We start from the raw sequence: 26843 nt of genomic DNA, 5'->3' as shown, positions 1-26843 counted from the left end.
TTTGAAGATGTTCTATGTTCTATTTATTACCTTCTGGTTGGATTTTTGTTTTGTTTTTTGGATAAGCAGTCAGCCATGATTCTTAACTTATTCCTCTTTATGATATATATCTTTTTTTTTTTTTGTCGCCTTTTAAGATTTTCCTCTTTTATGATTGTTTTTCAACTATTTCATTGAAATGCTTTTGTGGTTTTTCTTCTTTTGTTTAATTACTTGTAGTTTATTGAGTTTCTTACATCTGTGAGTTTATAATTTTCATCAAATCTGGAAAATTTTTATTATTTTTTCACCCATTACAAAAAAATTGATATCAACCAGATTCCATATGAACTCTTTAACTTCTCAGGGTCAGTTGCCCAAGTGAACTGATAATTTAGTTTTGTTGCTATGGTATAGAGTTGTATTTTGCCTTATGCACACTTGGCAACATAAGAAGGTATAATTTGTTTTTCTTGGTTAGTATTAGAAACAAACTGAAAATCTGGCTTTTAAGCTGTTAGAATAACAAGTGATGTTAGTCTATAACTTTGCTTTTGAATAGCAGTATGGGAGGGTGTAACAGAATCTGTTTGATCTTACTCTATGTTTTAGATGCTGCTGAAGAAAGTTGCATAGTATGAAAATGTGTCCCCCTTGTCCTTTTAATTGTGTACTCAAACATTTTTCTATGAATAACAGTTTTGGCCCTAAGCCACAAAACAAATTATTTGTAATGATGACTTAGAGTCACTTCCAAGAACATTCTACAGTTGCTGTTAAGTCTGTGTGTTTATTTGTCCTATATAATTTATATGAAAAAAAATAGGAAATCTATGTTATCCATAATTATATTAATTTTAAAAATTTCTGAAAATTAGGATTTTTGTTTTGCATTGTGTCGAGTAGGAAGAGAGAAGGAAGAACTGGAGAGATACCTCCTGGGAAAGAACTTATACTAAAAGCTAAACCAGGAAAATCACTTTGAGAAGTTCTTCATGTTTAGCAGGAAAATGGGGGAGGTAAGTGGGTCTTACACTGTTAAAAAAGGCAAACTCAGATTAAATCATAAACAATAGGTGTTTTCTAGTTAACTTTCAGTGTGTGTGAACTGTTGATAATTGAGATCTGTCATGCATTATGTTTGGAAAATGTTTAGGCTTCAGAATTCTGGATGTGAATCCTAGTTCTAGGACTTAATATCTTTGTGGCCATGGGCAAGTTCCCTAAAATCTCTGATCTTTATTTATTTACTTATAAAATTGGAAAAATCTCAGGTTACTATTAAAATTAAACTCTGAATGGTTTATTTCTCTTGTCATTTAGTAGACCTCAATAATTATTGTCTTTCTTTCTGTCTGTATTTTAAATTTTTAATTTTATTCTGTCTGAGACTTTTTTTCCTTTTAAACATGCATAATATTTGAACAAGCCCCTATGGCTTCTGGAGACTTCTGTTTTCACCCATTTTTTTTTTCTATCAGAATTTTTCCTATATTCTTATTCATTCCATTTCACCCTACTTAAAAACCCTTATTGTTATTTATTCCATCTTAAAAATCTTTTTGACCTTCATATTTCCCTCCGGCTCCTGATTCTTTTCTTTTCTAGACAAAGTTGTCTAAACTGAGTTTTAGTCTCAGTCCTCTCTTCTCATTCTCGAGGTAGTCTATAGGCTTAAGCCTCTACTTCCCCAACAAAATTACTTAAAAAGATCCTCACTAACTTCCATGTTACTAAATCCAGTGGGCAATTTTCAGCCCTCATTTTAATCATCAGCATTTATTGATTCTATCCTCTTTTGTTGGACTTTCAGGATACCATGTTCAAATTTACCTCCTGTCTGTATCTGTTTACTGCTCCCTTCTCAGTGTAGCCTTTAAATATTGGAGTTTCTCAGACTTCTGTATTTCTATACTTATTCAAAATTTTATATATGTGTGTGTGTACACACACACACACACACACACACACAAATGGGTATCTGTACTCCAGTCTTTCCTCTGAACCCCAAACACTAACAAACTGCTAGTTACAGTGACTTGGATGTTTAATGAACATCTCAAACTTATCAACATTGTTATAAAAACAGCAGATGCTTATGTAACATCATGTGCCAAACATTGTTTTCCCAAAAACACTCTTCTCCTTAAATTTTCAGTTGCCTTCCCATGTTAGTAAATGGTAAATCCTTGATTTCAGCTTCTTATACTGAAAATTGTCCTTGATCTCCCCACCCCCCACTTAACAATCAATCTGCTGACAAATGTTATTGGACAGAGTCTGACTGCATCTTACTGTCTCTACTACTGCTATTATTGGTAAGCCTGTTAGTGTAACACAGCAGCCAGGTGAAACCATTGTAGATCTTAAGTTAGCTCATGTTATATCTTAATATCTTCAGAGGTTGTGCTGGAAGATCTCTCACCCCTCAGACTAAGTCAAGTTGATCCTGACCTTCATGATTCAGTTCATTCAAATGTCTAGATCCTCACTTGGGATGACTGTGATAGCTGGGAAAAACAGATCTCTCTTTCCAAGTACTCTCTTATCCTCAGTTACATAATGCAGTGGGTGGTTTTACAAAAATGAACAAGTGCTTATCAAGTCTTTGTGTCATATTTGCTGAAACCCAGTTAGCGCAGGTAAGCCAGGTGACCAAGCCCAGGATCATTGAGTGAAGGGAGTTCATGAGGGTGCAGGTGCCAGGAAGTATGTGATTCACTGGGGGCCATTAATAAAACAATACACATAAACTCTTTCTGATCTGTGTCATGTTTAATTTGTTAAATTGTTTGCTTATAACATAGCACCTATTTCTTTACTTAAATAAGAAAATAATCTAGGTCGGGCACAGTGATGCACACCTGTAATCCCAGCGGCTCAGGAGGCTGAGACAGGAAGATCTTGAGTTCAAAACCAGCCTCAGCAAAAAATGAGGTGCTCAGCCAATCATTGAGACCCTGTCTCTAAATAAAATACAAAATAGTGCTGGGGGTGTGGCTCAGTGGTCGAGTGCCCCTAAGTTCAATCCCTGGTACCAAAAAAAAAAAAAAAGAAGAAGAAAAAAAACTATCTACATAAAATCATTGTGTTGAAAATATGGGCTAATGATTCTTTTAAAAATATTTTTAGTTGCAGATGGGCACAATACCCTTTTTTTTTTTTTTTTTTTTTTTTTAATGTGGTGCTAAGGATTGAACCAAGTACCCACAAGTGTGAAACAAGTGCTCTACCATTGAGTTACAACCCCAACCCAGGCTAATGATTCTCTGATTGAAAATCAAATTTGACTTTTGTGTATCTTTAGATTTTTAATTTCAGAAACCACTTACAAGAAGAGACTATACAATGTGTACCATAATGATTTATAGATTCTTTTAAGTCAAATAGTATTTTAAATGTTGCTGCTAGCTGTTTAATTAACTTGGCCATCTGCCATATTATCTACCTACTTCAAGATAGAAAGTTGAATTTTATTTTTCCATAATTTAAATTTATTTGGTTCTCTACATTATATAAATGACTGTTTGCTATTTCTTTTTCCAACCTTATTCTTGTTCTGCATCACCTGTCAAAGGATATACTCATATCCTTGTTTTCTCACTATTGAGTTTTAAGAGTTCTTGTGAATTTTGTATAATAGTCCCTTATCAAATTCGTTTTTTTACAGATATTTTCTCATTTTTATTATTTTTGTGTGTTATTAAAAATTTTTATTAGTGCATTATAATTATACATAGTAGGGGGGTTCTAATTAGTACATGTTCACACAGGTACACAATGTGATTTCATTGATACATTCCCCAGGACCTCCTCTTTTCTTCCTCTCCTGCTTCCCCTTTGGTCCCCTTCCTATACTCTATTGCTTTCTCTTCTATTTTCTTAAGATCTCTCCCCCTTTTTCCACTCCCTACCTTTTTTCCCCCTCTCTAGCTTCCACATATGAGAGAGAACATGTGGCTCTTTAGTTTGGCTTATTTCAGTTAGCATAATGTTCTCAAGTTCCATCCGTTTTCCAACATGATTTCATTCTTTATAGTTGACTAGAATTCCACTGTGTATATATTTCACATTTCCTTTAACCATTTGTCTGGAAACTTCTCTTGACATGCTTGTTGTCTTCCGTCACATCCTAATGCTTTATCTTGTCATGTTGTTACTGTGTCAGTTATTTTTCACTTATTCTTACTATTTCTTGGTCTAGTCTGTTTTTACAATTGTTTTTAATTCTAATATCTACTCATTTTTGCTTTACTTTATATCCTCATTTAGGATTCTGTTGACTTTACTTCTGTTAGCCACATATGGAAGCATGTGTTTACTTCATTGTTATCTTTTAAGGTGATCTTTTTGTATTTATGGTGATACTAATTTTATTCAAACTTGCTTTCTTTTTCTTTCTTTTCTATTACCTGTATTAGATTTTAATATATTAATTTTGTTATGTGTGTTTCATTTTGTGAAGGTACAGGGGTTATTGTAAAGAATTGATTTTTTTTTAAACCAAAGAATTTTTAAATGGAAATTAAGTCACATAGAAAAAATAAGTAAAAATGAAGGTATTGTGTCCATCTATAACTAAAAATACTTTAAAAAATATATCAATGAAGTACAAGTTAAAGCAAAAAAGAAAAACAAAACAAACAAACAAAAAAACAACTACAAGAAACAGGAGATAATAACAAAACGGAAATGGTACATTTTCAGGAATTTCTTTAAATATAAATGGATCAGACTCTCCAATCAAAACACATAAATTGGCTAATGAGATTAAACTTTAATAATATTCCAACTATAATATATCTTGTCTCTGAAAAACACTTTTTATTTATATTTTATAAAGGCCTTTTTTTGTTCTTTTTAGATATACATGACAGTATAGTATATTTTGACATATTATACACACATGAAGTTATACTTCCCATTCTTGTGGTTGTGCATGATGTAGAGTTTCAGTGGTCGTCTATTCATATACAAACAGAGGAAAATGATGTCTAATTAATTCTCCTCCTTTCTTTCCTATTCCCATACCCCTCTCTTGCATTTATTTCCCTTTGTCTAATTGCATGAACTTCTATTCTTCCCTCCCTCCAGTAATATGTGTTAGCATCCGCATATTAGAACATCTGGCCATTTGGGTATTGGCTTAGTGTTAGCATGGTAGTCTCCAGTTCCATCCATTTACTGGCAAATACTATAATTTCATTCTTCTTTATGGCTGAATAATATTCTACTATGTATATATAACACATTTTCTCTTTTTCTCTTTAAAGTTATAGATGGACACAATACCTTTACTTTATTTATTTATTTTTTATGTGGTACTGAGGATCGAACCCAGTGCCTCACACATGCTAGGCAAACCCTCTACCGCTGAGCTACAACCTCAGCCCCACATTTTCTTTATCCATTCATCTGTTAAAGGGCACCTAGGTTGGTTCCATAGCTTAGCTATTGTGAATTGAGCTGCTATAAACATTGGTGTGGCTGCATCTCTGATTTTAAGTCCTTTGAGTATATGCTGAGAGTGGAATAACTGGTGGTTTCATTCCAAGTTTTCTGAGGACTCTCCCCATTCTGCTTTCCAGAGTGGTTGCATCAATTGCAGTCTCAAGAGCAATGTATGAGTGAAACCTTTTTCTCCACATCCTGGTCAACATTTATTGTTACTTGTATTCTTAAATTGTCAAAGAATGGATTATTGGGGGGCGGGAGGAAGATGTTGGACTTTTTTTTTTTTTAGAGAGAGAAGAGAGAGAGAATTTTTAAATATTTATTTTTTCAGTTTTCGGTGGACACAACATCTTTAATTTAAGTTGTTCTGAGGATCGAACCCAGTGACCCCGCCCATGCCAGGCGAGCGCGCTACTTGAGCCATATCTTCAGCCCCTGGACTTTTTTTTTTTTTTTGATGGGGTTGAAAATCATGGTTCTTGGCATACCTTGTCTAATGTAAAATTTGAGATGAGGGGAAATAGCTTCCCAGTTGATAGCTTCATTTAAATTTCACTTGGATTATTCTATTTGAGATTTAATATTTTGTATTTCTAGAGAAATATTTAGTGTTCTGTGTATGATGTATAGATGAAAACTACAAATGAAAGTAAAATCTGAATTTTCAGAGAGCCAAGTAAACAGTCGTCTATTTCTCTGTATAAAATGGTAGGTTTTCTGAACTTAAACAGGAATTTGTTATCCTTTTTCAGATGGAAAAACCTTGCTTTCCTGAAGACTTTGAAAACTATTATCAAAATTTGAGAAACCTTGATTTTTTTTTTTTTTTGGATCTTGACCTTTAACTGAGAGACTGTTTAGTTCAAATTAATTTAAGTTAGAGCACACTGTAATACAGGGCACTGTTAGGTATAGGATGTATAGGGTGGAATAGGACAGTGTTTAGTGTAGATGTGTAAACAAATGAGTTCTTATAATGCTGTGACTGCGGTAGTTGAAATGGGCATTAAGATGTGCTGTCAGTACTTGGCCAAGCCAAGGCTTTCTTAGAGGAGTTGCTGAATTTTAAAATATGAGAAGGGTTTAACCAGATAAAGAAAGAAATGGGAGGACACGCCAGGTTGAATGAAAATGCATGAATAAAGATATTGGGGGACAAGGGACTGGGGATGTGGCTCAGCAGTGGAGCGCTTGCCTCACATACACAAGGCACTGGGTTCGATCCTCAGCACCACATAAAAATAAATAAATAAAATGGAGAGATTGTGTCCATCTACAACTTAAAAATAAAAATTTTGGGGGGCAAAATAGCATTAATAGATTAAAAGTAAAGTCATTGGATCATAAAATGCAAAGTAGAAAGCTGTGGAATCTTATGTGCTGTATAGCACTTCTGTTTTATCATGAAGTATTTTATAACATCCTTTTCCACTAAAGTACAGTTAAAGTCACAAGAGTTTGAATATATGTTTTGGAAATATGGCAGCAAAGTCCACTGCTACGTGTTTGAAATTTCTCTTAAGACTTGTTTTATTATTGCTCTACTGGGGATGACCCAGGGACACTTTACCACTGAGCTACATCCCCAGTGCTTTTTAAATTTTTTATTTTGAGATGGTCTCGCTAAGTTGCTAAGGTTGGCCTCAAACGTGCAGTTCTCCTGCCTCAGCCTCTCAAGTTGCTGGAATTACAGGCGTGTGCCACCATGCCTGGCTTAAGGTGTAACATTGTCAGAAATTATGAAAACTTTGTGGTCAATTGTGGAATTGATAGTATGGGTTCATAGCTTTAGTTTCCTAATTTAGAATGAAGATAATATCATTTACCTTTTGGAACTGTTAGAAGGGGTAATAATAACTGTAAATGATGATAATAACAGTGATAATAGTGACTAACATTTTGAGGGCTTGCATATGGTCCTAATTGCTTTATTTCTACTACTTTCTTTTATCTTCAAACCATCTCAGTGAGGTAGATTATTTTATTATCTTACAAAACCAGAGCATAGAGAAGTAATCACCTTAGGTTACATAGCTAGCAAGTGGCAGAAATTGCTTTGATTCCTAGCTGTCTTAACAATATATCATATTAACTTAATATATCATATCATACAATATATCATATTAACTTAACAATATATCATATTATACTCCCATTCTATCAGATCATGCATATAGAACATTTGGCCTGGTGTCTAGTACATAATTACAAATGTAATCAATAGTTACTTATCTAACTGCCTAAATCTTTGAGTTAAATTGATACCCTCAAGAAATTGGGCTGTTTTTACTGTATCTTGACTTAGTCCCTGCCATACCATTAATTATAGACAGTGACTTCCCAGCCCATGGTTTTAACCACTACTTTTTGTTGCCTCCTCCTTTCTAGTTGATCTGTCTCTACATTAAGTTTTAAATCTATGGTAGGGACCATATCTGTTTCATTTATCATTGTGTACTTAGACCTTCATGTAGCAGCTAGCACATTAAAAATGACCCAATTTTGTTCTATGAATGAAGATGTTAAAAATCTGACATTTAAAAAACTAATCTTAGAATTATCCGTATCACCTGTAATTGTGGTTTAGTTGTTTCATGTGTCTTGTTTTTTCCTGCAAGGAGTCTCTCTGCTTCTGTATTCTGCAGGGCATTCTTACCTGGTCCTACAAGACCCCTGTTGGGTAACCTGTATCTGTCCTATGGAGATCACTCAGCTTTCAACCAGTGAGACAGACTAGGAAAGGATAACATTTTGGTCTATAACTGGAATCTGTTAGAAATACTTGAAACAATTTGAAAGGGTGTATTCTAAGAAACTAAATATAAAAAGAAAAAACTTTGGTATTTTTTTCTTTGCCTTTCACATTAAATCATTTCAAAGAAAAATAATTTTATTCCAGGGGAATCTGTTTTTGTGAGTTAACTCATATTTTCCTCCTCTCCTCTATCTAGAATGTCTTAAACCATTCTACCTTATGAGAAATTGGATGTTCTTGCAGATAGTCATTGTGGGAGAAAACGTTTCATTTAAGTCCCAGATGAGGACCGAAAACTTGAAATCAGAGGAGCATCTGAAATCAAGTAATATTAGGTAGGATAAAACTTACAAGGGATTTCTACATGTTTTTATTCATTTTTTAGAGATGTATGTTAAAGTATTTGTATTTCATGAACACTAATGGAAGACTTGGAGACTTTGTGAAAGATTTTATTTTGACCAAGATGGGGGAGGGGCATGCTAAAGATTTTTTTTTTTTTAACCTATGTGGCTTTATGAGAACTTTGGCATGTTTACTTTGTCATGAGCATTTGTATCTTGTGATCCAAGGAACAATTGTTTAAAAATTTACTGAAGTAAATTTAAGAGATTTTTATGTTATGTACTAGTTTTCTGAATATTTATAAGCATAGAGATGTGATCTATCTTGTAAATTATTCTCTAGAATGAAGATTTTGTGCTTCAATTACATGTATAGTAATATATTTGCGTGCCAGAGACATCAGCTCTTGTTTCTTTACATCAGCATGGGATGCAGTTAAGCCTCCCTAATGCCTAAAGAAATATGTTTATGATAATGTACTAGAGAAGTCTTTTACATGATAAGTTAGTAACTCTTTGCTATAGCATCTTATAATGACAGAACATGGGAAGATGCTTAATTTTATAGATGTGGCCTTTAACTGAGAGGTGATAGTTGCTCCTGCAAATCAGTGCTGTGACAGTGACACCTGTATTGAGGCTGTTTCAAAAGATTTACATTATTCTATAATGCTTATGAGCTCTGGTTCTGGGAGTAGATTGCAGGTGGATCCCAAGCCCTGGAACTTCTTAGTTGTGTGACCTTGGGCAAATTTAACCACTCTGCGCCTCCATTTCCTCATTAGCAAAATGGAGAGCTTATATCTCACTTGGTAGAATTGCTGTACAATTCAAAGATTTTATAATAGGTGAAAGCATACATGATCTAATTGTATTATTAGATTATTAATTTTTAACAGATGGATTTAGAGTCTGTTATCATTAGCGTGGCATTTCTATAATTTATAGTTTGTATTATCAGATCCAGTTTTTAAAATACTAAATAACGACATAATGACAACTACTGTTTAGAGAGAAAAAAAAAAGAAAAACATCTGACTCAATTCTTTAACTCCTTCTTGGATTTATTTTCTGTTCATACTATTATGTCTTCATGATATCTAAACAGTTTATTGTTCTTTTGTCACTTGGCATTGTGTGGTGGTAGAGAACCTAGGATTTTTCCACCTTGAAAAATCTTCAACCCAATGTGTCTGCAGAAGGAATCCCATGAAGCAGTAGAGGGGGAGTGGACATTTGACTAGCCAGTCAGTAACCAAATGAGCAAAAGTAATTTGGTGGTCACAGTCAGATGACCTCTCCTTTTTGAGGGATCACTTATGTTATTTTATGGAATTTGTTTTATTTATTCCCCATAGTATCTCATCTCCAAATGGCTGCTTACACACATTTACCTTTTCAGATACCCAGCTGTCTAAGCTAATAATCTGGGAGAGATTTTTGTGCTCTTTCCTCTGCTTTATCTCCCTTCTATTAGTTTAACTTCCAGATATTTGTTCAGTCTGAGTTTTTCCATCCACCTGTATTATCACTTTCTCATTTCCAGTCTTGAGCTATTAAAATCCATCTTTCAAAAATCTTGTAGAAGTCATTTTAAATAGCAAATCTAACAATGCTATATACCTTACATAAACTTAAGCTTTGGTTTTTTATTCATTACAGTGTAGGATTTGAACTCCTTAACATTCATACAATGCTTCTCACAATCTCCTGTCTTCCTTGGTGTTCTCCAGCTTCATCTTCTGAGGCTTCCTACCAAGTAGTGTTCCAGTCATCTTCACTCACTGACTTAGCTTTGCTTTTCATTGTTGTGTTATTTTCTTTTGCCTTCTCTTCCTTGAAATTTCCAGATCACAACTGGCTCTTAATAAAACTAGGTACATGGGCAGGGGTTGTGGCTGAGCGGTAGAGCACTTGCCTAGCACATGCCAGGTGCTGGGTTAGATCCTCAGCACCACATAAAAATAAATAAATAAATAAATAAAATAAAGGTATTGTGTCCAACTACAACTTAAATACACACACACACACACACACACACACACACATTTTAAACCAGAAATGTTTAAAAATAAATAAGTAAAACTAGGTACACATTTTCAAAGAATATAGATTGTGCAGTGAATGTTATGGTATAGAGCTTTGGAGTATTAGGAAATTTTAAAATGCCTGATAAAGTGCCATAGGGAGAAAGCTGATTAGTATTTTTACTAAGATACTGAGAAAAGTTCCTTTAGGAGCTTTGGATCCTTGAGTCTCAGCAAAATCCAACAATGCCGAAATATGATTTGGTTTTCTGTGATTAACATCATGAGACATACTGATGTCTGAGAAAACTATATATTGCATATGTGGTTTTGTGTGTGCGTAAGTGTACTACACTCACTTTATAGTATCTGGCCTCTTATTTAGTGTAAATTATTATGATTAGGTTCTTGATTTATGGATATAATTACAGAATATTGTTACCCCTAATTACTCCTTAGAACTCTGGAAACAAGTAAACAAATTAACACAATAAGAAAATCTACCTTGGCCGTTGCTCACACTACTTCCACCCCCCAAGGAAAGAAATTAACCTCTTCTCTCAGAGTAAAAGGGAGTGGTGGGCCAGGCCCAGTGGCGCACGCCTGTAATCCCAGCAGCTCAGGAGGCTGAGGCAGGAGGATCAAAGAGTTCAAAGCCAGCCTCAGCAATTTAGCCAGGCACTTAGCAACTCAGTGAGACCCTGTCTCTAAATAAAATACAAAATATGGCTGGGGATGTGCCATAGTAGTTGAGTGCCCCTGAGTTCAATCCCTGGTACTCTTACCACCACCGAAAAAAAGGGAGTGATTTGCCTTTTCTCAATAGCTTTGAGTTTAGAAGATATGGGTTTATATTTCTGAATTCTCTTTATAGAGAAAGTGGATCTGGAGTTCAGATAGAAGGAATCTCCTATTTATGTGCCCCCAATTTAGAAATATCTTGTATTTAAACCATGAATTTCAGAGTGAATGTTCTTAAGAGAATGTAATCTTTATTTGTTACCTTGCATTGTTATATAAGTGCTGTGTATGATCAAGGAATTGGTTTAAAAAGATAACCCAAATTTTAGGGTTCTTTTTTCTTTTTTTAAAAAATTATCTTAAAATGGTTAAGTATTAAAATTCCCAGTTCTCTGGACTGTTACTATCAAACATTCTCCATCTTTTTTTCCTATGTACTCTTGTATTAGGAATTCTAATGTAATGATTAGGAACTAATTAGGTGTTGGAACCAAACTGATTGAGTTCAAATGCTATTTTTACTGGTTACTAACTTTGATCTTCAGCATGTTACTTAACCTCTTATCTCCTTGGGTTTTCTTCAGGGATAAAGTGGGGACAGTACTACGTAGCATGAGTTAAATGATTACTTTCTATAAAGCCCTTAGAACAGTGTTTGACAATAGTAAGTTCTGCGTATAGTGTTAGCTATTACAGTACATGGTGCTTAGAATTCATGAAATTACTTGTAGATGATGATGTCTCCAGGAGTGCTGCTTCAGACTGTTAGTCTTCAACATATTTGTCACTCAGTGATCCAGACTTTATTCAGTCTTTTAATCACTTTTTATTGCTTGATAGAAGTGATTAATTTCTCTTATTTAATAAGACAATATAGTAAATGTTTTGAAAGCTTTATATTTTATAAAAGTGTTTTGTAAATAATGGCATGGTGATGTAATTTTTTAGATTCTTGGCTCATTCTTTTCATTAATTTAGCTTAAAGCAGGAATGAAAGAAAACTCATGTTGCTGTACCCTATGCCAAGAGAAAATATTTTGTCTCTTTACAAAAGCATTGGCTTTAAACTATTCATCTACTGTACATATTTTTTCCCCCTTGTGTGTGGTGCTGTGGATTGAATCTAGGGCCTTATGCATGCAAGGCAAGTACTCTACCAACTGAGCCACCCCCCACCCCAGCCCCTGTACCGTAAGTCTTTAAAACCAATTGAACAATTGAGGTATAGTACTTTTTTTCTTAATGAAATAAGGTAATGTAATAGCCAACTTTGTCCTGTCCTGCTTTTGCATAAGATCACATATCTATTTATTTTATTTCTTATATATTGTACATAATAAAAAAGGAAAATTAATACTTCATTGAGGCAGTATTCCATATTGTGGCAGAGAAGGGGACATTGGTAGGATAGTAAACATGATATGCTCTTAGATTCTAAGAGCATAAGCCAATAGCCTTGTGACAGGTTTTTTTTTTTTTTAATGCCAAAAGTTGATACCTGGTCCTAGGCTGTGTGGATAATGGAATTTGATGATTATGATATCACATTTTAGGACTAAACATAACTAATCAATACTGTTCCTTTGTATTGGTTGCTCTCATGAGATTTGTGGTACCCCACTGTGATTCTCTTATTTGAAAGCTTAGTTTAAAACTAAACATATCTTCATAAAGACTAAGAAAATAAAAGGGCTCACTTTGTTTTAGTTAAATTAAAATTCGTAATTTCTGTTAAATACCTAAAACATGTGTAACTATTTACAGTAAAAATTTTAGAACCTTAATCTCTAGCTTTCACATCAAAAAGTTATTTTTTAAATGAAATTTACTACAGTTACTTTTTTCATTTTTTGCTTTTAGTTGACATGTATAATTGTCAGATTTATGGGTCACAGTGTGTTGTTTCAATGAATGTATAATAATCATACCTCAGGGTATTTGTATAGGTGTCACCTCAAACATTTATTATTTCTTTGTGGTGAGAACATGCAAAATCCACTCTTCTAGCTATTTTGAAATATTTAATACATATTGTTAACCATGATTATCCTGCTATGCCACATAACACCAGAACTTATTCCTCCACCATAATTACAACTTTGTGTCCACTGACCAGTGTCTTCTTATCCTCTCCTGCCCCTTACCCTCCCCAGCCTCTGATAACCATTCTTCTATTCTCCATTTCTATGAGTTCAACTTCTTTAGATCCACATATGAATGAGGTCATTAAGCAGAGTATACAAAAATGACTTAACCTTTTCCTTTCTTCATTGGAAAAATGTTTGTCAAGTGCCTGCTGTGTGCTAGGCACTGTGCTGGTAGGCAGCCTTTGCAGTGGTGAGCATTCTTATGATATGTACTATAAAGAAAAAATACAAAGTGCTTTAAGAGCATAAATAGGAATGTCCTTAATCTAGATGGGTTCTGACTCAAGAGAAGGAGTAAGTCATAATTAACCAGACAAAGAGGAGGAGGTGTTCCTAGCAAAGGGACTGTCCTTTACAAAGGCCTAGAAGTCCAGCAGTGAAACATGGAGATCAAGGAGGGAAGAGTGGTAAAAGTCGAGTTCTGAGACTATACAATTTTGTAGGACACTTTAACAAAGATTTTGTTATACACCTCAACAACAGTGGGAAATCATTCATGTAAAGTTGTAAGTGGATAATTGATAGATCAGGTTTGCATTTAAAAAATTTTTTTGGTAGTTGTAGATGGCAGAATGTCTTTATTTTGTTTTGATGTGGTGCTGAGGAGCGAACCCATTGCCTCCCTGACAACATGCTAGGCAAGTGCTCTGCCCCTGAGCTGTAGCCCCAGCCCCCAGGTGTGCATTTTTAAAAAGAGCCTTCTGACAGCAGTGAGAGAACACAATGAAATGGAGCAAGTGAGAGTTGGAGAAAGCAGTTTCATGGCTTTGTAGCAGTTCAGGCAAAGAAGAAAGTTGCAGCGGATAACTTACCAGCTTCTGCCTTTAACAACTGCAAAGCCATATGTATTTGCTAAGGTAAAAAAAAGAAATGTTAGAAAGACAACCAGGCGTGGGATTGGGGGATGGACCATAAGTTTGATTTTGGACTTCTTGAATACAGGCAATTCCTGGAGAATATGAGAGAGAAAAAACAGGCATCAGCTAGAGAGAAGTGTAGGGCTGAGGTGGGAGTGGGGGTTAAAATATATGAAAGGTTTGGACATGTTTAAATGCTAAAGGAAGGATCCAGTAGAAGTTTAAAAATTGTCAAAAAGGATAGGTGTTGATTAAAGGAGCAAGCCCTTACAAAGAGCATACATAAGTGGAATTTTGGTCTTAAATAAGAGGTACTATACCTCTGATCTTTTTAACAAGAGGTAAGGAGAGGACAATATACATGTAGTATTTAGTAAATGTCAATTGTTTTCCCTGAGATAAAATAGGTCTGTCATTTGGAAGTGAAGAAGGGGAACAACAGTTTGGTAAGAGTGAAAATTTGAAATAGCTGTGATAACTAGTATATGAGAAACACAGTAGGATCCTTAGCAGCAGCAAGGGAAAACTTTTTAATTTTAATGGATAATCATTTAATGTTTACCTTTAAAAAGTCAGATTGAAGGAAAGCAGCAAGAAAGTCAACTACTTGATAAAAGAGGTCACTGATAATCCTGTAAGCTTTTAAGTAATGGCCTGTTTGTCAAGATCTAGTGCTAGCTACCCAGGATGTTCAAGCAAGAACATATAATAGCCTTAATTATATTGTAATAAATTGTTTCACTTAATTTATATTGTTATTTATGTTGGTCAGGCCTAGTTTGTTTCTAACTGATATTCTTTCTTCCCCTATCTAGGCAGGCAGAAGTCCTGAAGGCTGATATGACAGGTATTGGCTAACTTATTTCTTTTTCACAGCTTATTTTATACCATTAAATTAATGAAAGGATATTCTCTCTCCTATATTACTTGTAGCACTAAATCCTGACCTAGTTGCCAAAAGGGATGATTGTTTGCTGTATATGTTATTTTTATACTTTGAATTCTTACGTATATACTTGTCAGGAATTGTATATAACATATGCCACAATTAATTGAATATTACCTAATTTAATATATGTAATCATTTTTTATGAACTTTTTATCATCAGTTTAACTTTTATCATCAATTTAAGATATTCAGAAAATAATTTATATTCCATATAAGTAAAAACATAAAATTATGGTGTTTGGTTATTATTTTCCTAGAGAAAGTGTTCTTTTCCTATTTATAATTACCCAAATTGAGTAGGAATAAGCCATCAGAAAAAATGTTTACAGGAAAACTCTACTGAAAGCTTTTAATTCATTGAGCTGTCTTGCCACATTTCTTTCTTTTTTCCCCATATCTTTGCTGCTTTGAATAATAGCTGAAGTCTTTTTAAAAGAATTCCTGGGTTAGCCACTGACAGGAGCAGATTTTTAACTCCAAAATAAGAACCTATTTAGTAATAACTATGTAGTGATCAGTGTATCCTCCAGTGATAATAGATCTCACTATAATTTTTAAGGATTTTAGTTCTACAGTAAAACCCATGAAAAATTAAACTGTTTTGATAACTAGCATTCCTGCCAAGATTTACAATTCAAGAAGGTAAATACTGCTGAGGTATCTTTTTCTCAATTTCTAGAATCACAGGCTGATGGTTGGAGTTCATGGGTTATACTGTCATCTTATTCGAGAAAAAAGGAAGGCCTATTATAGATTTATTATTATCCATATTGTATGTATCATTGTCAGCTCTGAACAGCTACTGTATTCTGCTTTTGAATTAGCATGGAAGGCATAATCTGAATCATCTGACAAAAATAGTTCATGGAGCAGCATCAGGCTATCTATGCCATTTTCTTTTCTTTTTTTGAAGTATTTAACAGCCTCAGTAATTAGTCTTAGAGTTTGACTTTTATAGGGAACATTTAGCTGTCCAGAAACTTTACCTAACATTAAATCTTCTTGCTTAAATGAATCAATGTGATAGAATTAATGATCTCTGATAGTCCCCTTTTTTTGCTATCAATGAATCAAAACGGTTAAATAAATCTATTAATCTATTAGTGATTGAAAACTTAATTTATAATAGACTTTATTCTTATCAGTCAGTAAACTCTTTTGAGCATTAACTCAAATATATAGGAGATTCTATTTGCAGAATAGTATTGTGGTGGTTATTGATACGATTAGCAAACCTAAAGAGGAGTAAAGTTTGTGCAGCAGTGGATTCCTAAAAGAAATGAAATACCTTAACTGGTATTTATTGGAAATATATAATTCAAAAGTCCATTATTAAGTTATTCTACTGAAGCAACTTGCTGTCAAATAATAACTGATACCTAAAATGCCTTGAAGGACTTTGGCATACAGTATGACAATATGTATAGTCATAGTCTAACTTCCTGATTTTAGTCTACACCCAGGCTCTCATCTGGCCTCATAAGGAATTTACTCCCAGTCTTTTACTGGCCATTCTTCACATTAAATGGCAAGTGTGGATTGCTCACAAAAGTGACTTAGAGTAATTGATCACCCATTAAGATAATTCCTATTGCCATGGCTTTATTAGATCGACATGTATAAAATAGGAATAACAGCAAAATATCCAAGCAACGGCTGGATGGCGAGCCAATATGAGAATTCTATGTGAACACTGTTGAGAATAATTCAAAATAAAAAGGAAAAGTCCGCTTTGGACAGAGATAACGGGAGTGTAGAGATTCCAACTTGATTGTCCATTATTTCAAATAGAGTGACTTACTGTGAAGCATATGGTTTCCAGTGGTATGAATATGACCAAACCAGTAGCAAAGGATAAACCATTCATATTTTTTTTAGCCATTTCATTTCATGATATTATTTCAAAACTAAAAGATTAACAAAAATGAAAGCATCTTAAATCACAGCCATTAGCTAAAAGGTGGGCATTTGAAATGTAGTAATATAAAACTTCTGCCTGGAATATATTTAGAGTAAATTTGCTTTGGGGAATGGAAAGGGAAGGAATTATTGTTTACCTGTCTGTGTGTTGTATTTTTGTTTTGTTACTCAGATTCTAAGCTGGGTCCAGCTGAGGTCTGGACATCCAGGCAGGCTCTGCAGGACCTGTACCAGAAAATGCTAGTTACTGATTTGGAATACGCTTTAGACAAGAAAGTAGAACAGGATCTGTAAGTATTATCATTTGGGATGTTCCTGTAAGATCAAGACTCTCACCAAGACTTTAAAACTGGTTGGTTATTTTTTAACCTACCTTAGAACAAACTTTTTTGGTAGGAAGAAATTAATTATTTTTAACTTTTTTTTTTTTTTAAACAAAATATCTGGCCATTGATATTTCAGGTACAGTTTTAAAGGTAAGAAAGAAATGTTTAGAATGGAATCTTATAAAGGGCCGTCTTTTAGAGCATATCAGAAAAACATATTTCAAGTGCTAAGAATTTTTGATTATCTGTTTTCAGTCCTACATTTAAGTCACGATTTAAACAACAACAAAAAAACTTTAGAAAAATGTTTCTTTGGTAAATGTGATCCTATAAATTTCTCCAGCAGAAAAATGTATATGCATTATAGAAAGTTAATCAAATAAATTGACATTTTCTTTTTTCCTTCCCAATACAAATTAAAGATTTTGTGTATTTAGGCTATTCCATTTGTTCTTTCTATGAAGGGTAAGATAACAGATAACCAGATTCCCAAGTGAGTAAATAAATACCTCTTGCAGAAGGCCCTGCCTTAAAAATTGGATCAGGGACATTAACCTAGTGGAAATTTGAAAGTCAGTGAAGAGATATTGTCTAGTAATGTCCATTACCCTAAGTTGTGGTGAAGATAAGTTTTTCCCGTTTGTTTCACCTTTTTTATATACTTTATATTTTTAGGAAACCTAGTTAATAGAGCTAAATAGCAACTAATCAGAATCCATGTCTGTGGTATTAGAGTCAAGATGAGATCTTAGTAGCAATAATGAGGGAGTGATGACCTCCTAAATCATTAAAAAAAAAAAACCTAGTACCTTAAGTTGATGTTGATTTAATTAAAATTAGGTGCTTTTTTAGTAAAATTTTATAACTTTATAACCTCCTTTTAGTTACTATGATTTTCAAGTTACAGATTGTATTTCACCAAAACTGAATGTAAACTGATTCTCTAAAACTATTAGTTATGAAGGGAAAAAAGTGCTATGGGAAATGGCTTTTGGTAAAATAAGAGATAAAGCATAGCTTAATATTTACACCCCTCCCCTTTACATTGTCACTTCTTAGGGTACAGTTAGGTATTTTTGGCACAATGTATGGAATTTTGTTAATAGCTTATTTTTATAATCTTGCCACTGTAGTTCTGATTTTTATACTAGATTTTCTAAATAGGCTCTAATTGCAGTTGCTCTAAAAGATTAATAGCTGAGGCTACAGTCTTATTATTTAAATATTTGGTAAGTGTTTACTAAATGTTGGATTCTACTGCACGTCTGGTCTTGTTTAAGGGGGAACATAAAGTTATTTAAATACATGAATAACTTTAATGCAGGTTTACTGTCCAGTGTGGTATAATTATAACAAACAGTTCTTTCTTGTTCTCAGGGGGACCAGTGTCTGCCCAGTGAGTCACTGCTATACCAAATAGAATTACATTTTGTTTTCAGCTGGAATCATGCCTTTAAGAATCAGATCACAACACTACAAGGACAGGCAAAGAATCGAGCAAACCCGAATCGGAGTGAAGTTCAGGCAAACCTTTCTCTGTTCCTAGAGGCAGCTAGTGGCTTCTATACCCAGGTGAGTTCTTCATTGTACACCAATTTTCCTAGTATTAATAGTAAATATTCTTCTCTTCTCACACATCTTTATTTCATCTAAACACATTGTATAACCACTGTAAGAATCATCTAGGGGTTGATATCTATAATCTCAAGTGAATACAGGTTTCTAAAATTATTTCCCAGAAGATTTTTAAAAACTAAAGACTCGACTCTTAAGTTGATTGGTTTTGGCTTATAGGTTGAAGGTATAACTGTATGAATAGAAAAGGGGCAATGAAAGCAAAGTTTTAGTCAAACAGTGGAAGTAATCAGTTCCAAGTGTGAGTTTATGGGTATGAATATAGTTATGAAAGCAAGCTATGTTATGCTAGATAAGAAGTAGTTAAATTTTCTAGATAAGAAGTAGTTAAATTTTGCCAGATACAGTGGTGCATACCTGTAATTCTAGCAATGTGGGAGGCTGAGGCAGGGGGAATCTCAAGTTCAAAAGCCAGCCTGAACAGCTTAGTGAGACCCTAAGCCACTTAGTAAGACTGCCTCAAAATAATAAATAAAAGTAAATTTTTTAAAAGGGCGGGTGGTGGTGCTGGGGATGTGGCTCAGTGTTTAAGCACCCTTGGGTTCAATCCATGGTACCAAAAAAAGAAAAAAAGAGAGTAGTAATAGTAGTAGTAGTAATTAAATTTTGTAAAATCAGGTGGGTTTTTGTTATAGTATTATTTATATAGGAGAATTTATCTTGGCTTTGAAATGTTTTAAACTACCTACAAAATGGAATAACTTTTTATTAGTTTAAGTAATAAGATATTATTCATAATTTTCACAAGATTTTTCTTTTCCTTGGTCACATCCAGATAAAAATCAGGCAAGGAATGAATAAATTTTATTTTTGACCATGGAATTTTATTTGCTATAAGCATAATCCTTTAAATTCCCATATTATCAATTTGTAATTTAATTAATAAAATTTTATATATAAACTAGCATCATAATATAATATAGATCTTATACTGAAGTCTTGGGCCAGTTCTATGTTGCTTGCTACCTACCTATATTTGCCTTTATGTTCTTATTCTTTTTTTTTTTTTTAAGAAAAATAAAAGCATTTCTGTACTGGAAGACATCAATCATCTTATAGAGGTTATTTATGTTTTATTTAGATCAAAAACATTCATCACAATTCGTAATTGAAAGAACTCAAGTATAATTCGTATTCTCAAAATTCATTTTCAGTGTTACGCCAGCTTTTAGCAGTGTAAGCGGATGCTTCTGGAAAGGGAAGACTCTTTACCTTCTGCAATACATTCAATAGCCATTAGACAGATTGGTTTGTTATCTTAAAATTAATTCTTAACCTTTTTTATGATGTGATATACATATGATTGGATACTGGTAAATCAAAACAAATATGCAAAGTACATTTTTATTGAGGAACCATGGTATTTATAAAAGTGTTCTGTATGCTGGTGAATAATAAAATCATTCAAGTGTCTCATATTTTATAAGAGAAAATACAAGGACAATTTAATTTTGAAATTAATTTTTTGAAGTTTTTATAAGCATTGATTCTTTCCTACCTGCATTCTACAGGCAGTGGTTGACCAATTATGAATGATAGAATAAGTACCAACAAACTTCTTTATTTTCACATTATGCTTTTTTTAGACTTTTCAGATGTTAACATTATTAGGACTTGCATTTTATTTTGACTTATTTTACCATTGAAACAATTAATAGTGTTACTAACAAAAATGTTTCATACATCTTTCTTGGTTATATGCAGTACAGACTCGTTTATCAGATTAAAGAAGTAGATCAATTCCAGATCATTATATGACCACATAGACTGAAGTTTTGAATTTTAATCCTTAGTATAATTGCATGCCATTGGAGAGTAATAACATGTTCTGATTTGCATTTTTAAAAGATTACTTGATATTGGAATTGAGGATAGAAGCTAGTTTGAATGGAAAGAAATGAATTTTGAAGTATGGCCAATAGGGCTTCCTCTGATGGATTGGGTTAGGTTTGTGGAATTCAGGGTAAAGGAGTCATCAAAGCTGATAAATCAAAGAGTAGCTAGTTGAATGGTTGTACCGTTTACTAAGATGGGAATCACCAGGAGGAAAGGAACTTTGTCCATGTTAAATTAGAAAGATGCCCATTTGATGTTAAAGGAGGGTTGTCTAATAGGTAATTGCATAAACATGTTTGGAACCCAGTGAAAAGGTAAAAATGTCATGGTCATAAATTTTATGATTACAGTACAGAACCCTTAGTGGGGAACAGGTTTAGCTCAAGAGGAATAACAGCTGCAGGTAAAAGAAAATCAGGGAAAGGGGACTTGGGAGCCAAACAAGAACATTTCAGTGAGGAAAGGAAGTGATCAACCCCGTTTGAGTGCTGGTAAGAAGTAAATTAAGGTTTTAAAAGTGTCCAATTAGATTTGAAAACATAGACGTCATTAGTGGGCTTAATAAGTAACATATTTCTTCATTTCTAAACCTTTTTCATATTCTAATAGAGGTAAGTTTATCGTAGACTTTTTAGATTTCAGTATATAAGACTAACGGCAAGTCACCATTTAATTTACAGTGTTTTTCTTGCCATACTGTATAAAATAATGAATGGCTCATTTTATAACTTATGATTTCAGCAGAGAGGAGATGATAGTCTGATTGGAATAGTATGAAAATGTGTGTGATCATTCACACTTGGGTTTTGTGCAAAGATCCTTTGATTTCTTAGCTGTCACTTTGTTAACAAATTAAAGCTTAGTGCCTGAAGCAGATACGAAATTCCTGGTGAAAGTAAAGATATAACATTCTACTGTAAGTTATTTTTATATATCAAAGAATAGTAGTCCTTATTCTAAGAAAATGGGAGCGAAAAAGGGATTAAGTTTCTACATTAGTGAAGGTGATACTCTGTACCTTCATAATCAGTCCTTCATTCTTGGCATAGAGTGAAGAGCTGAGGAGAAATGGAACAGTATAAAGAGCACGTGATGAGTCAGAAGCCAGGACATATTGTCTAGTACTGTTCTAGTGCTAACTGTGACAGTTGGGCAAGTCACTGACCTCTATGGTACTTAACTTCCTGATCTGTGAAAAGAGTAGGGTGGGCAATTCTATGATTGGAGTTTGAGGAGAACACAAAGCATTAGTTATTCAGCCTCTACCCTTAGGAGTATCTCCTGGTTAATGCTACAATAAAATGTACTAAACAGCTTCTTATCTTAGTCACACACCTAGTTTTAGGAAACTGCTGCCAAGTACATCAGGATACTTTATAAAGATAGGATACAGGATCATATATAAAGATAGGATATAGTTTTAGTTTTAAAAAAAAAGCCAAATATAGTTTTGTTCAACTTCCTCTTTTTTGGTTCCACCTTGTTATTGCCTCTAAATAAAACAGAGTTGTCTTTCCCAGAACCTTTTTACCAGCAGAACTTTTGTTCTGTTGGATATTTCTACCTATAATTCATGGATTCTGGCATATTTTATTACAAAGCTGTTCTACATGATTTTTTAAAATCTGTATTTGATTTACTTTTTTGGTGATCTTTCTTTTTGCCTTGCCTAGTTTCTCAGTCTGTTCTTTCAGTAACTACTGAACTCATAACTACTGAACTCTCATGTTTTCTTGTTATATTCCAGAGTTTTGGGTTTTGCTTCCCTTTTTTTAAGGGGCCATGGATGTGGGCAGGTGCTTTCTGTTTCCTTACTTCCCACTTTTTAGTGTAATTTTATGTCAGCAAGTTCCTTGCCCATTACAGATGTACAAATACAAGGAAAGATGAAGTGGGTAGTTAATGAGGAAGCACTCACTGGCTTTATATTTCGTTATGGAGGTATCTTAGGAAAAAGGTGGCACCTTTCAGATACTTGAGTTAGGTACTTAGATGGTGTTTTATTTTGGATTGTGAATTCTGTACATGCCAGAGTGATGATAGAATTCAGGTATTTCTAATTCTGTAATCTTAGTCAATCACTAGATATTTGTTCTTACATCCTTATCTGAAAAAAAAATGGAACTGTATAGCTACATACACTGTGTTGCTGCTGCTTTATCAAAAGGATGAGACAAAATAATCTAGGGAATGAAGTTTATTATAGATATAGAATATTCTATTGATTTATGCTATTCATCCTGCTTTCTTTCTCTCCTTCCCTCTCCTCCTTTCTCTCCCTTCCTCTTTTCCCCTTTCCTTTTTCCTCTTTCCTGTCCCTTTTTTCTATCTACCTGACTTGTGCATTTGGCTATGAGCTCTTCAGGGACACAGATTTTCTTATTCATGTTTGTATTTCTGTTGCTTACCACATTAATCTTTGCCTGAGAGGGTAGGCAAATCGTTGAATGAATATAATAATATTTAGGAAAAAATATTTGAATGAATATATTTCTGAGAGTTTAATAAACGAGAATAGAATGGGAAGAACTGTGTAGGGACCAAGGATTAAGCCCTTGACAAGGTGGGAGGAATGCAGGAAACTGAAAAGATATAATTAGAGAAATATATAAAAGAAAAGCTCAGTGATCAACATTAAGATCTACTGGGTTTTTTTTTTTTTTTTTTGGTTGTTGTTGTTGTTATTGGTACTGGGGGTTGGACCCAGATAGTCACATGTGCTAGGTAACCACTCTACCACTGAGCTATACCCCAGCCCCCCCCCCCCTTTTTTGGTACTGGGATTGAACCCAGGGGTGCTTGACCACTGAGCCATATCTCCAGCCCTTTTTTATATTCTATTTAGAAACCAGGTCTCACTGACTTGCTAAGGCTGGCTTTGAACTCATGATCCTCCTACCTCAGCCTCCTGAGCTACTGGGATTATACGTGTGCCCAGCTCTTTTTTAGTATATTTTAGTTTGAAACAGGATCTCACTAAGTTGACAGAATCCTCCTGCTTCGGCCTCCTGAGTAGGTGGGATTATAGGTATATTCCCCTATGCCCTTCCTAGATCCACTGTTTTAAGTGCTGTCAGAGAGGTCCAATACAATGATTACTTAATAGATGAGCATTGTATTTCACTACTGTGAATAGTGAATTATCAGTTTTAGTAAAGCAGTGGTGGATGGTGGAGTGGGAACAGGGTTGTGTAGAAACCAAATAGTAATCAATTCAGGGTGGATAGGAGTTAGCAAAGCAGATATGAAAAATGGACTCCTTTGAAGGAATTTGTTTGAGAGGAGGAACTATTAGAAAGTTGCTGGGAAGGATTCTAGGGTCAAAGGAGGGTGTTTTGTTGTTTTTTTTGCTATCATATTTGTTTTTTTATAGAAAATCTCGATAGGTTTAGGCCACCAGACAGATGCATGAGAAGTTGGAAATAGATGAAAGAATAGAGGAGTGGGTGGGAGTGATAAGCAGGAGAGAGAAAAGCAAGGTATAGCAGGCATGTGCAGGCAGGTGAGTTAGCTCTGACCAGGAGAAAGATCCCTCACTCTCTGAAGAATAGAAAAGGAAGGAAGAAAGAATGTAATCTATGTAAGGCCTGTGATACCATGAGCTCTGTTTTGTATACAAAGAATTAGGCTAGAACTTTAAAATGTCAGATAAGAAATACCTTAGCTTTTATTTAAGTGACGTTTATAACCAACTAGTCTTCAATGGATTTTGTGTTTTTGAGAGAAGTAAATATATGACTTTATGGAATTTCTTGCTTTATTTTGGTACAGTTTAAGTGCTTCTGTTCCTCTTAAATGCACATCCTAGAATGTTGTAATATTTGAGAATCCAAAAGATGATTTATAATAAATGATATTAGTTATCCTATCAAAGATTACCATATAATTTTCATATAGTCTCAGGTCTTAGCAGTATGTGTTAATAAATATATATAGACTTTACTGCAAAAACACTTCTTTCTTTTTTTTTTTTTTTAATTTTTATTATTAGTTGTTCAAAACATTACATAGTTCTTGACATATCATATTTCATACATTTGATTCAAGTAGGTTATGAACTCCCATTTTTACCCGTATACAGATTGCAGAATCACATCGGTTACACATCCACTTTTTTACATACTGCCATACTAGTGTCTGTTGTGTTCTGTTGCCTATCCTATCCTCTACTATCCCCCCTCCCCTCCCCTCCCCCCCATCTTCTCTCTCTACCCCATCTACTGTAATTCATTTCTCCCCCTTGTTTTTTTTCCCTTTCCCCTCACTTCCTCTTATATGTAATTTTGTATAACAATGAGGGTCTCCTTCCATTTCCATGCAAATTCCCTTCCTTTCCCTTCCCTCCCACCTCTCCTCCCTGTTTAATGTTAATCTTCTTCTCATGCTCTTCCTCCCTGCTCTGTTCTTAGTTGTTCTCCTTATATCAAAGAAGACATTTGGCATTTGTTTTTTAGGGATTGGCTAGCTTCACTTAGCATAATCTGCTCTAGTGCCATCCATTTCCCTGCAAATGCCATGATTTTGTCATTTTTTTAGTGCAGAGTAATACTCCATTGTGTATAAATGGCATATTTTTTTTTATCCATTCATCTATTGAAGGGCATCTAGGTTGGTTCCACAGTCTAGCTATTGTGAATTGTGCTGCTATAAACATTGATGTAGCAGTATCCCTATAGTACTCTCTTTTAAGGTCTTTAGGGAATAGTCCAAGAAGGGGAATAGCTGGGTCAAATGGTAGTTCCATTCCCAGCTTTCCAAGGAATCTCCATACTGCTTTCTAAATTTCTACTAAGTTTTGCTTATGTTTTTCTTTCAGTTATTACAAGAACTGTGTACAGTGTTTAATGTAGATTTACCATGCCGTGTGAAGTCTTCCCAGTTGGGAATTATCAGCAATAAACAGACGCATACCAGCGCCATAGTGAAGCCACAGTCTAGCTCCTGTTCCTATATCTGCCAGCACTGCCTCGTCCACCTTGGAGACATTGGTGAGCCTTTGGTGTAAAGAAATTCATAATATATTCATTCCTTTCTTTTTTTGGAGTAGTCATAGGAAAAAACGTTTTCCTTTAGGCCGTAAGTATGTGCATGTAATTTAGATTATCATAAGAGAAAATTATGAAATGTATTTTTAGGAACTTAGAATTTCTCAAGGTTTTGGGATTGTCAGATAATCTTGAAAATAATTTTTATATTAAGATTTAAATTTTATTTACACTTTATGCAGGTGTAGAAAAATAATAAGCAGCAAAAATGTAATCAGAACAAAATTTTTCAAAGTGATACCATATTTTCTAAATTGAAAGTCTGTACTCTTTTGGAATAAATAGTTTGTAAGTTATTTCTTCTAGAGCTAAATTCCCTATTTTCCTTCTTACTAGTGCGTTAAAAGCTCATTTTTAACTTTGCTTCCTTTTAAAAGATAAATGTGTATTTCCATGACATGTATTTTATCTGAGAGTATTATATTACTTACTTATTCTTGTTATTCCTTTAAGGTGACCTAAAAAGGTTATAAAACAAATTAACTATAGGATTATGTTTTGCTTGTTGTCCTCAAAATAACAAGAAATGGAAAACTTTTTTTTTGTTTGTTTGTTTGTTTAAAGATATTAGGTTTCTTAAATCAGTGACTCCATGAGAGGAGTTACATCAAAATAAGCAGTTGAGTTCTTCAAGGAGATTCAGGGATAGTATGTTTGAGTTGTTTTTGCTTTTGATGTATTCTTTGCACACACATACTTAATATTGCAGTAGATTATAAGGCATTTTTCAAAAATCACTTTATAAGATATTGAAGAACTACATAACTCTCAGATCATATTGTATAGTGGTTTTTTTTTTTTGTTTTGTTTTGTTTTTAAGTGCCATAT

General features: G+C 34.0%; 1 protein-coding gene across 8 annotated transcripts in view; it reads left to right on the top strand.

Annotated features, from left to right (window-relative positions):
• Smg7 (SMG7 nonsense mediated mRNA decay factor) overlaps window positions 1-26843 on the top strand; it is a 77245-nt gene that overhangs the window by 26319 nt on the left and 24083 nt on the right. For 6 of the 8 annotated variants that reach the window (XM_071600237.1, XM_071600236.1, XM_027934989.2 and 3 more), the window contains exons 2-6: window positions 8385-8523; window positions 15120-15151; window positions 17346-17463; window positions 18939-19071; window positions 25787-25958. In XM_071600237.1, coding sequence (XP_071456338.1) covers window positions 8408-8523; window positions 15120-15151; window positions 17346-17463; window positions 18939-19071; window positions 25787-25958 — 571 coding nt within the window. In that variant the 5' untranslated portion in view covers window positions 8385-8407. Of the gene's footprint in view, window positions 1-897; window positions 999-8384; window positions 8524-15119; window positions 15152-17345; window positions 17464-18938; window positions 19072-25786; window positions 25959-26843 lie in introns of those variants that run through there. The other 2 variants (XM_071600232.1, XM_071600233.1) reach the window with 2 other exon arrangements.

Source organism: Marmota flaviventris, chromosome 12 (genome assembly GCF_047511675.1).
Source record: "Marmota flaviventris isolate mMarFla1 chromosome 12, mMarFla1.hap1, whole genome shotgun sequence".
Lineage (NCBI taxonomy): Eukaryota > Metazoa > Chordata > Mammalia > Rodentia > Sciuridae > Marmota > Marmota flaviventris.
Note: the sequence above shows the minus strand (reverse complement) of the source record. Positions and strands in the feature narration are given on the sequence as shown.